The 12,175-nt window shown below is 35.6% G+C and overlaps 1 protein-coding gene and 1 pseudogene across 1 annotated transcript; one reads left to right on the top strand and one right to left on the bottom strand.

The window, feature by feature from the left end:
- The first annotated feature begins 906 nt into the window (after positions 1-906).
- Positions 907-1,858, top strand: LOC118912088 (olfactory receptor 51I2-like; annotated as a pseudogene).
- A 3,386-nt stretch (positions 1,859-5,244) lies between these two features.
- Positions 5,245-12,016, bottom strand: LOC118912087 (olfactory receptor 51G2-like). Its single transcript, XM_036884872.2, has 2 exons — positions 11,930-12,016; positions 5,245-6,252 (listed from the first exon to the last, which is right to left on the bottom strand). The coding sequence occupies exons 1-2, from the start codon at positions 12,014-12,016 to the stop codon at positions 5,245-5,247; spliced, it is 1,095 nt and encodes a 364-aa protein (XP_036740767.2).
- Between the last annotated feature and the right edge of the window lie 159 nt (positions 12,017-12,175).

Raw genomic sequence — 12,175 nt, 5'->3', positions numbered from 1 at the left:
TATTATTTATAGATAAAAAGGCAAAATAAACAAGTTATTGATGATAGATGGCAACTACACTTATGGTGAGCATTTCATAATGTATATAATTGTTGAACCACTATGTTATATACCAATATAATATTGTATATCAACTATACTTCAATAAAAAAGCAAGTCATGGGGGCTGATAATGCCATGTCTAGAATGACAGCTGTGTTACATATCTAAATCAGTCACCTATTAGAAATACCCATTGTTATTTCATACTGGTTCCTCATGTTATCAGCAAAAGAAATACAGGTAAAGTTGATAGATGTTCAGCAGTCTTCCTGGTGAGTTAGAGCTTTGGCCATACATACCGTGTGCCTGAGAGAGGTAAGTGTAAGTGTTGGCTCCAGGTGCCTTCCATCTGCTGGATCCCCTTGGTCAAATCCCACCTCTGGTCTTTCTAACACCAGCAGAGAGAAACAGACCATGTGAATACTGCATAATCCAGCATCATATACTGTGGGCCTTCTGCCCCACTTGCACACTATTTTAATTGTGTTAACTAACCCATCTCTCTCCTTCTGTTTCTTGCTGTATGTTTTAAATTGACTACATTAACTACATGCTTTGTGAATCTTAATTTGTTCTATCAGCGTTTCTGTTCAGAGTCCTTGGCTATAGTTTATGCTAGTAGTGTATTTGTGGGCTACCACTGCATCAACAAAATTGCCCCGATGAGAGCAGTTATAAATCACCTAAAAATTATCTATGCAGGCTTTTTTATTAAACTGAATTTAGCCCTATTCACTTTTCTCTGCATGTGACAATATTTAGTTTGCTTCTGCCTCTAGACTTTCTCTTCAGCCACTGATAAACTTGAATTAACTTTAGTGTTTGACTTTCCTAAACAGGTTCTCATTTTTAGGTTTAACCATCATGTCTATGTTCAATGGCACCCACTACTAGCCACCTTTTTTCCTTCTTTCAGGAATCCCATATCTGAAGGAATCTCATATCTAGATCTCTGTACCATTGAGCATCTTGTAGTGATTGCCATTGCGGTGAACAGCCATAATTCACATAATACAAAAGAATCCAAGCCCTCATGAGCTTCAGTATATATTCTTGTCCATTTTTGCAGCCACTGACATAGGCATGTTAGCATCCACACTGCCTACTGTACTTCATGTCTTTCTTCTCAGACACCAAGAGATTGCACTCCACTGTTGCCTGGCTCAGATGTTCTTCATCCACACCTTCTCTTCCATGGAGTCAGCCATCCTCTGGCCATGGCCTTTCATTGCTTTATGACCATATGCAACCCACTGCACTACACTGTGGTCCTGACCCAATCCTGCATTACTCAGAGGGGATCAGCTGCTGTGGCTCCAGGAGTGGCACTAATGGCCCCTTTGCCCATCCTGCTCACCCTTCTGTAAGAACATCATCATATGCCACTTGTCTGCTTCCACCCTGATGTGATGAAGTCAGCTGTGGGTCTGTTCTTATGAACATCATCTGCGGGCTGGCCTTGGTTCTCTGCTCCTTTAGAGTTGGCTCTATCTTTATTGTTCTGTCCTATGCTTTGATCCTGAAGATCGTTCTGGACATTGTTGCAGGGAGGAATCAGCCTAAGGCACTCCTGTGAATCTCCCTTATTGTCACTGCCTTTATTCTCCATTTCCCACTTATTGCCTTAGCCCTGATCCACAGGATAGGAGGCACCATTCTCCTCTTCCCCATGTCACAACATCCAACATCTTCCTTTTCCTCACACCTGTCCTCAACAGTGTTGAAAACAAAACAAATTAGAAGTACGCTGTGTAGACTGTTCACACTTAAAATAGCAGAGTGGGAGCCCTTTGAGGAACTGTTTGAAGGTTACTGAAAACAAGAAGGATGAACAGATATTCTTTTCCTGTGTGCTAAGGTACTTCTTTTGGGACATCTCTGTATGGTTTTACTACAATCTTTCTAGAAGTATAAAATCTTCTTCTAGTTTAAAATACTAGATCAGGAAAGGTGTTCCTAAAGCCACTTACACCTTCACTTTGTGTTTCTCATTTCTAGAGTTCACATTACTTACCTCTCAGCTGCATTGCAGTACATACAGTCCTACAAATATTTTCTATATGAGAATCCCTCATATGTATTTATATGGCTCAAATGTGACTTAAAATATTTGTATGGTTATATAGACAATTATTGTCTTTGGGAATTTTGAGGTACTGTAGAGGAAAATATGAAAATATTCTGAATAACAGAAGAGAGTGTTTATTTCACAATGTTATTTAAATTTATGTTTTATGATCCTTTTTCTGAAACCATCCCAATCTAAGCCTCATTTAACACAGAACTTCAGTGAGAGATTAAAGCAAAAATATAATAGAGCAGTATACCTAAAATTTGCATTCTGTGTAATGTATTTCCTCAATTGTATTAAATTGGACTTCACATCTAGTTGAAGATAAGTATATGCCAGTTAAGCTGAAATTAGGACTTTGTAACTTATCTGTTATGTATCCAAGGACAAAGTGACACAGGCTCTCTGTGTCTCAATGTTCCCAACAGTGAAGAGAGATTAACCACGATGTCCACTTTCAAAGAGTGTAATAAGGAATGGATAATTGATGTAATGTGTTTATAACAATATCTGGCATACAGTAAATGTTCAATAAATATTAATCATTATGTTACAAGCCAAAAATATGGTAGAGGACAAGGGTCAAGCCAGAATTTAAAGAAAAATGTGAAAGAATAAAGGCTTCTGTCACTCAGTTGATGATATCAAAGGTGACCAGAGAATAATTATTCTCCAGTGCAAAGACACATTTAGATTCCATTTTTATACATTTATCATAAAATGTATGTATTTACAAAAGTGTAAAAAGGTTCAGACTAGATTGACATATTTTGTATTTGTGTGTATCATTTATCATATTTATCTGATCAATATTGTCATTGCATATCAGGAACAGGTATCAACATCTTTATATATATTAATAATGCTTCTAAATTAACTACCACAGAGTGGAAGCCAGACATTATTACATCATTTTAAACTGAGTTATGTGGAAATTAATTCATTATTCATTAACATACTGATTCAATAATCATATATAATTCTTCTGATTTTTTACCTTTTGTCATTTGCAGCCCCCCATGTTTTACATTTCTGCACAACTATTCTTGGCATTCATTATATGCACTTTAAGGCACTTTAAGAGACAAATGAATCAGACAAAAATGTCACCACCTAGGAAATTACCATCAAGTGAGTGAGAAAGACAGGAATAAATCAAAACAGAATCAAATAAATAGTCCAATTCAGCACATAGTAGATAGAACATGCCATTAAGTTGATTCATTATTTAATTTAAAGTAAAGAAATGTAAACCAAAATATCAGAATAGAACACAGATTCAAAGGAAGGATCTCAGAGACTCAAGCTTCAGGACTCAATACTGTCATGTCACTTTTTCTCTCTGAAAGTTTCTCATACCTGATATTTTGTTTTGTACTCATTTTCTACTAATGCAGATAACCATTTCTCCCACATAATTAGGGAAGGTGATGACCACAGGTGGTTTGATGTCCTTCCAATGCTCCAAATAGACAGGAGAACCTTCACACTGTCTCTAGTCTAACATATAAAGGGGGACAATTTTTTTCCTTCAGTTCTTAATCTTCACAGTTGAAGGATAAAGGGAGGGCTTCATTAGAATTTTTATATTATTAGTCTTACCCAAACTGTACAAAGAGATAAGGAGTTCCTCAAAAGAGAATTATCACCATCCCTGGTACTCTATACTCATGCTTAGGGAAGGAAGTCAGAGTTAAGAGGCTTTTGACCAGAAAGACTCACAATAAAGAAAATGGTTAAATTGGACCTTAAAAAATGGAAAGTGTCTTAATAATCAGAATTTTACTTTTTGAGGGTGTTCATTATACTTCTTAAATGATCTCTTAGTAAGGCAACAACCAATTGTTTCTTTTTATAACTCCCTCTATTCTGTTAATACCTAACAGACCACAGCTTACAGAATGCTTCTGGAACTGGGATCGAGCACAAGCTTCCAGGATCTTCTCATGATCTTCTAAGTCTTCAGGCAGAAGTTCCCAACAAACCCAGGCCTCTTTGGCTTACTTTCCTCTTAATTCAAATAACTATTCAAACCAAGCCCTGCCTTCAATAATCACATTCTATAATGTGGTTTGATGGTGGTCTACCATTTCCATTAATAGAATGTAAGCTATATGAATAGTATGTCTTCTGTGTGACTCTGATGCCTCCTAAATGTGTCACAAAGACATTAAACATATTTTCTGATTGATTACTTGAGCTCTTATTTAAAAACTCATTTAAAATTTTCTTAAGTAGCTTGAAATTATTCCTGTGTTACCATGTTTATTTATCGTCAAGGGCAGTTAAGTCTCTTTCTTTAATGTGCATTGATCCAGCAGGATAATTCTTCATTTGCTTTAAGATTCTAACATCAAAAGTTGACCCCAGAAAAGAACAAACTAATTTATTTTTCTTCTTGGAAAGTTAGAGAAAGGAGATGCATCCTTGTGTCAGAGTCAGAGTATAACCCAGTCTATTCTCAGTATGAAATGGGAAACAAAACAAAATCTAAATAAAGTGTAAATTCTGAAAGTAGAAGCAAGATGAATAAGAATAAACATTTCTCAGATCATTATATATTATTTCTTTTCATACAGCTCTATTTTGTTAAAAGTCAGAATGTTCAGACCATTATCCAAGAAATGGTTAGAAATATTAAACACGCATTCATGAATTTATCCTCAATTTTGAATTTTAATGCCTTGACTTAAACAACATTGGCAGTCAAGAGCCAGATGATATCTTGCTTTCTTTATAAAATCAGCCCTTCATTGTTCTTTCACATTCCAGAGTTGGACTCCTCAATTTAGCAGCTGGAACCAAAAGGAACATTTGGGTTAAGCAACGTTCAGGCTGATGTGGTGGATGTCACTGTGATTTGCATCCAACTCATATACCAAAAACACTGAGCCTGGATTCCTGTTGCCTTTTCTGCTTACCAATACCAAACAATCATCATTCAGGATCATATGATCCTTTTCTAAAGCATTCTGCCTCACTTTCCCTCCTTAATTAGATTAGGTGCTTCTTGAGAGGAAGACCTGAGTATTTTTTATTTTTGCATGCTTGGTTCCAGCATACTACTTGGCGTGTAGTAGATCTTAAACAGGATTTTTAAATTGGTTATCCCTTCTGATAGAGGAAAAATATCATTCCCCAGCAATGACACGTTGCACCCAAAATCGTTTGTGTAGGGCTGCCTGGATCTGCCGGGATTTGAGACTGTAGACGAGAGGGTTGAGCAGTGGTGTCATGAGGAGGTAGGCATTACTCATGGTGGTATACAGAATTGGGGAAGTGTCCTGGGTGTAACGATGCAGCACAGCCAAGCTGATGAGGGGCAGGTAAAATATGATCACTGTGGACAGGTGACAGGCACAAGTATGCAGTGGTCTCCAGTTTCTGTCCTGAGTCCCCATCTTCATAATTGTGCCCAGGATCTTCATGTAGGAAGCCAGGATGAAGACCACATCCACTGCAAATGTGCCGAGTACGAAAGCCAGTCCATAGGCACTGCTGAATGTGATGTCCCCACAGGCCAGGTTCAGCATGTCTGGGTAGTAACAGTAAGAGTGGGAGAGGATATTGGCCCCACAGAAAGGAAAGGTCCTGAGGAAGAAAGGCAAAGGGGCCAGCAGGGTGGCCCCTCGTATGAGGGCAGCTCCAGTTAGGCAGCCAACTGTACAGTGGGTCAGGATCCTGGTGTAGTTTAGGGGAGCACAGATAGCTACCAACCGGTCAAAAGCCATGGCCACGAGGACACCCGATTCTACGGAGGAGAGGGTGTGGATGAAGAACATTTGGGCTAGGCAGGCGTCCAGGCCAATGTGGCGGACATCAAACCAGAAGATAGCCAAGACACTAGGCATCGTGGACAGTGAGAGCCCGAGGTCAGTAAGGGCGAGCATGGCCAAGAAGTAGAACTGAGGTTCATGAAGATTCCGTTCTGCTCTAACTAAGATGAGCAGAAGAGTATTACCCACTAGGGCTACAAAGTACAGGAGACAGAAGGGGATAGAGATCCATATATTTGCAGCCTCCAGACCAGGAATACCAATGAAGGAGAAGGTGGGTTGCTTAGAGACAGTGGTATTAAAAGCAAATGTGGTAAACATGGTAAAACGTAGGCGGCTCTGCAGTTCAGGATGTTTGCAGACCTATAACAGAGCAATTGTGTCTTAGGAAAGTTGAAAACCAAATTTAACCAGAATACATCATGAGGGCACGGAATTATAAAATTAAGATATGGAAATTCAAAATTGAGTTTACATTTTTAACTTTCTAATGATTTCTTTTGATATCTGGATTGCAACTGACCACATGAAAAGATGCTCAGCATCAGTATTTATTAGGTAAATGTAAATGAGAAATACAATAAGATACCATTATAATAGCCAGAATTAAGAAGTGACTGGGAAGTCCATGTGTTGATGAGGGTGTGGAACAGCTGGAACTCTCACACACTGCTGATGGAGTAATGCAAGTGGCACAGCCCCTTTGGAAAACAGTTTGGCAGCATAAAGGTACACATGGAAATACAGTAAGCATTACCCAGCGATTTCGCTCTTACGAATTTGCCAAGAAAAATAACAACACATACGCACAGAAGTCATACACATTTATTAATAGCAGCTTTATTCATGGTCAAAAAAACCTGGAAAGCAACCAAGCACGCGTCCATTACTGAATGGATAAACAAACTGTGGTGGGTGAGATAATTTAAATTAAAAAGGAGGAAATTACTGGTAGATGCAACAGCATGAATGGATCACTTATGCTATGTGAAAGAAGGCAAATACAAAAGATGAAATGCCATATGATCTCCTTTGTATGAAATTCTAGAAAAATTAGTCATAGTGATAGTTGATCTGAGGTTTCAGAGAGGAAAGTGTGTGAAGAGATTGTCTGCAAACAGGCAGGATCTAACTTTGAGAATGAAAATGTTCCATAATATAGCTGCTGTACCCATTCATGACTTCACACACTTTTAAAAAAAATCATCAAATTGACTATTAAAATTGTATATTTTATTGGTTAACTTATATCTCAAAAAAGCTAACCAAAAGAAAAAAATAAGTTTTTGTATGTGGAATGGCTTTTAATTATTTTTAATCTTTAGTTCATCAAACTGTATCTCCTTAAGGTATCTTTCCTAAATTGTTTCTTACAACTCACTCATCAAGGAAATGTCACTACAGTTTGTGAAGTCATGTGACTCCCATTAACAACATTTCATTATGTCTAGGATGAGTACCAGGCTATTTTATTGTACATATTCCCTTATTTGACTCTGATCTACATGGTCCCCATATCCCACTAAAAAAAGGAGGAAGATCTATGTCTTCTCCAACCATTACCAACACTGTCTTTTTCATTTTTTCTCCATTTCAAAAAGCTCTAACTCCCTCATGTAGCTTCTTCCCTAGAAATTTAAACCTTTTTTTTTTATAAAAGCATGCTTTTTCTCACTGTTACTCAGTGGCTTACTTCTCTGCAACTTTTCTTCTTCTCTGAGTCATATAAAATTTCTGGCCAAATTAAGTACTTCTCAAGCTTCAATTAACTACCAAATTTCCATCCTCAACCCAGATACCTTTCCTGAATTTATATTTGACTGACCTGTTGGTATCTCTCTCCAGATGCTTCAAATTCAAATATAAAATTTAAATATATACCCTAAGAATAAGGCTAATTTAACCTGTACCAACCCTTACAACTTTTTCTTGTTTTCTTCAGAAATATTATTGATGAGGCAACCATGTATGTAATACCTGTTTATTTTACTGTTGATATTGTAGCTAGGAAGACCAGGGTCATGAACTGGACTGCCTGGGTTTGAATTTGGCTCTATCTTTACCATAGTTTGTCATTGGTTAGGTAAGTATCCCTCTGTGTCTACTTCCCTTCTAGAAAAATGAGAATTTTAGTGTCTAGTCTAAGTTTCTAATAAGAAATAATTAAAAATAATAAAAATAAGCAAAAATAATGTCTTACTATAGTAAATGCAGTTTAACTAAAGGCTATTATTATTGAATCTCACCAGTATTCTTCATCTGAATTACTGCTGCTTTAAAACATACTATAACAATTTCTTATCTGAAAGCTCTACCTGTAGTATCTTTCCATAAATCCATTGTTCATACATTTTTATAGTGACTTCATAATATGTCAATATTCCTACATTGCACTCCTTTCAACATTTCCTCATAAACTATGAAATAAACTTGACATCCTTTGCTTCCTTATTACAAGCCATAGGGCTTTTTTGATCTGGACACTGCCTTTTTCTAAGCACATCACAGATATTACCTGACCTCTTTCAGCTCTGTATTTTGTTATAGTCATTCTGAAGATACTTGGAGCTCTATTCTTACACATTATCATTTTATGTCTTTATACCTTGGTCAAGCCGAGCTCTATGACCGGATCACTTGGTCTTCCCTCTTACATAGCTAGTGAATTTCATCTCAGTCTTAACAATTAATTTAAATTTTATCTTTTGTAGAAAGTATTCCCTAATCCTTACAAATTGAATTTAACAAACTTTCTTCTTTGGTACCTTTTAATGCTTCTATCATTGCACCCATAAAGTTTTGAATTTTGATTACTTTTCTGCCCTACCGACCAGCTTGCAAGTACTTGAGATAACAAGCTTCTTTGTTTCTGTAAATGATATTTTTGCTGAGAAGTCTCATGTATTATGATAAATAATTTTTTGTATAACTGAATACTTGAGTAAGTATGTGTGAGGTAAGTTGCTTGATTTCACTAAATCCCAGTTTCTTTTGTAATAAATTTGTAATAAAAATACTACATTAAATGATGCTGTGAGGATTGATTGTATGAGATAGAACAAAAGCACTTATTAACACGCTGCCTATAAGTTATCAATCAGCATTTGTTTCTGAGTGCTTATAATATTTAATACAAATGCATGCATTAACAAATTGTAGACATTATAAAATAACCTCACTAAGAAAAAAAATGGATTGTTAAGAAATATGAAAATATTTCTGTAAAATAATAAATTTTTACATTATTTTCATTGCCTAAGATTTCATATTAAAACCTATATGAATTTTATTAAAAATCATACTGTTGAAAGAAGTTACATGAATCAGATACACATATATGTCAGTCTATCTATATCTATCAAATCTCTTTGATGTATTACTTATGTATTTGAAAGAATTGTAAAAAAAAAATAAGTAAGGTCATAGTCAATCATGTGACTATTCCAGATCAGTAAACAGCAGTTTAAACATGTGTTGGATAAAGGAAAGAGAGAAGAAACAGAGATAGCAAAAGAGATATGAAATGATAGTGATACAGAGGAAAGAAGAAGGAAAGAAAGGAATAGAAGGAGGGAGGGAGGGAAATAGGGAAGGAAGAATGGAGGGAAATTTTAGGAAAAATTAATTCAGGATGAATGCGTTATATATGTATGTTTGCTTTCTTCCTCTCAAAGTCCAACCAGAAGTCATGTTCTTACACAAATGTTTTAAAAGTTGTAACTTTGACTTACTAAAGGGTCTAATCTTATACATGTACAAATGGGAAATGCCCTGGGTAGAGGCAGGTTGAAAACACATAACATATATTTTTATAAAAATATCCTGCACTTTCACATAAGTACATGTATAAATACACTCATTCACATATATATGTCTATTATGCATGCATCTTAGTATCAGCATAAAGCTCTTGCTTTACCATAATTTCAGTTTCAAATAACCAATTGAATATAATCTTCTTGATATCAACTTATTATCCCTGATTCTTTTATTATTATTAATTATTTTTATTTATTTATTTATTTTGTCAAGGAAAAGACCTAGCATTAACCAATTCTTATATTCTCTATTAGAAGGAAAGTTTTATTTTCCCTGCCTCCCCTTTGAAGTTACATTATGTTATGTTATGTTGTACAACCTTGTATCAATTACGAGTTTTTAGTGACGACCTTGTTTGTACCAACCTAAGTGCTGGAGGTTCAAACATGGGTGAGAACTAAAACAACATTATGGAAGAAACTTAATTATTACAGTTTTAAGACTGGCTTTGTCATTTCATACTTACATGATCCGGAAGGTCATTTACCTTTCTGAGGACTAATATTCCTTGTTGTCTAAATATGAATAATCATACCTATCTTAATGAGTGTTTAGAAAGATTAAGCAGAAAACAGATAAGAGCTTAGTATAATGTCGACATGCCATGAAATTTGGGAATTTAAAATCTAGCTAGCTGTGTAAACACAATATACACATAAACCATTAATATATATTCTTTAAATTATCATGACTACAATAATTACTATTTAGGAGAAAACACAAACAAAATTAAGTCAAACATCTAACTTTAAAACATACCACTTATCAAACTCAGGATTCTCCTAACAATTTAACTCCCAAATCTCACACATCCTAAACTCAGTAACACCAGCCATTCCTATTGATCCCTTTGCCTTGGAAAGTTGCTTATTATTCAGCCAATTTACTTGAATGGACATTCTTAGGTTTCCAAACAGAGGTTGATATTATTTATCTCTGAAATACTTCACTTACTGCACAATGAATGGCCTTTTTACTTTCAAGTGTGTCTGCTGGCAGGATCGTCCTTCCCTGTAAGACACAGGTCTCCACGGTCTCCACAGCTCAGTGTGGAGAACAGAGCCTTGATTTAAGGGCTTGGCGGTTTAATGGTGCCTTACAAATCAGCCAGAGGGTCTCCCAGGTGCCTGGAAGCTCTGCTGAGACATAAAGAGTCCTTTGGGCTCCCAATCCATAACCTAGAAGCTTATATTTATTTCCATCACAAGGGATCTAAGAAAGGAGGAAGTATGTCTTAGATTTTAAGCATCTTTGAGCATCCTTTTCTACTGGAGAAACTAAAAGCTCTCGTTTTATTTGAACACAGTGGGTCAGAAAAATTTCTTCCTTTGTTGTGTGAAAAAAAGCTGGAGTGAAACGTAAATGAGAATGCTATTTAGATAGATCTACTATTTAGGAAATATTAAGCTTTTTAGCAAATAAAATAACTACTTGAGATTATTTAATTCAAGTATGTGCATGCATGTTGTCAAAACTTAAAATACACAGAATTGTTTCATTTAATTTTGGACAAGACACAAGTTCCTTTCTCCAGAAGTAACAAAACAAAACCATTTCTCAATTTATCTTTCTCAATACAAAATGAAATATATTAAAGTTGTTTTGTACAAGTCATCAGATCGTGTCCTTCTATATCCTTGTGTTTTTCTCTCAATAATTTATCAAGTTATCATATTATTAATACAGGATTGAAATTGCACATCAACAAGTCTCAAATGACTAGCAAAACAGTTTGTTACTCAGATGAAGACCATATGTTTTACCTGAACACTTAAGTTTGGTTTTGAATGGCCTATTTTCAATAACATAAATTTTCTTTTGAATATTTTGGAACTTGTGAAGAAGAGGACAAATATCGCTAGTAGGCATGAACTCACATGTAGACTGGGAAAAAGTCTTTTGCTTAATGAGGTGGGGAGGAGACCTCCAAAATTTGCAAAAGCATTTGATGTTATCCATGGATCAGCACCTAAAAATATAACATGGTAATTTAGTAAAATCTAATGCATGTTTGCGAATTATGTTCATGAGACATTGATTGCAGGACTTAGGGGAAAGCAATCAAAACAAGAAACACGTTGTTCCGACATGGTGTGTAGTGAAACATACATGCCAATTAGGTAAAATTGGCTAATAGTTGGTTACATCCTCTATAGTCCTACTAATATTCTGTGTCATTTTTCTATTGATTGTAAAGAGAGGACATTTCAAGTGTTCATACCATAATTGTGGACTTGTCTAAATTTCTTTCAATGTTGTCTTTCTTTCTGGCAAATTTCCTTCTAGTGAAGTCTAGTTTGTCCGACATTAATTTGGCTACTCATCTTTCTTTTGCTTAATGTTGTAGAGTGAAATTTTTTCATCTTTTTGTTCTAAATCATCTATGTCTTTATATTTATGGTGGATTTCATATAAATAACCTTCATTTCAGGTTCATTTATTTAACGTAGACCCAGTTCTTTAATGC

This window comes from Manis pentadactyla, chromosome 9, assembly GCF_030020395.1.
Source record: "Manis pentadactyla isolate mManPen7 chromosome 9, mManPen7.hap1, whole genome shotgun sequence".
Taxonomy (NCBI): Eukaryota; Metazoa; Chordata; class Mammalia; order Pholidota; family Manidae; genus Manis; species Manis pentadactyla.
This window is presented reverse-complemented; position numbering and strand designations above follow the sequence as displayed.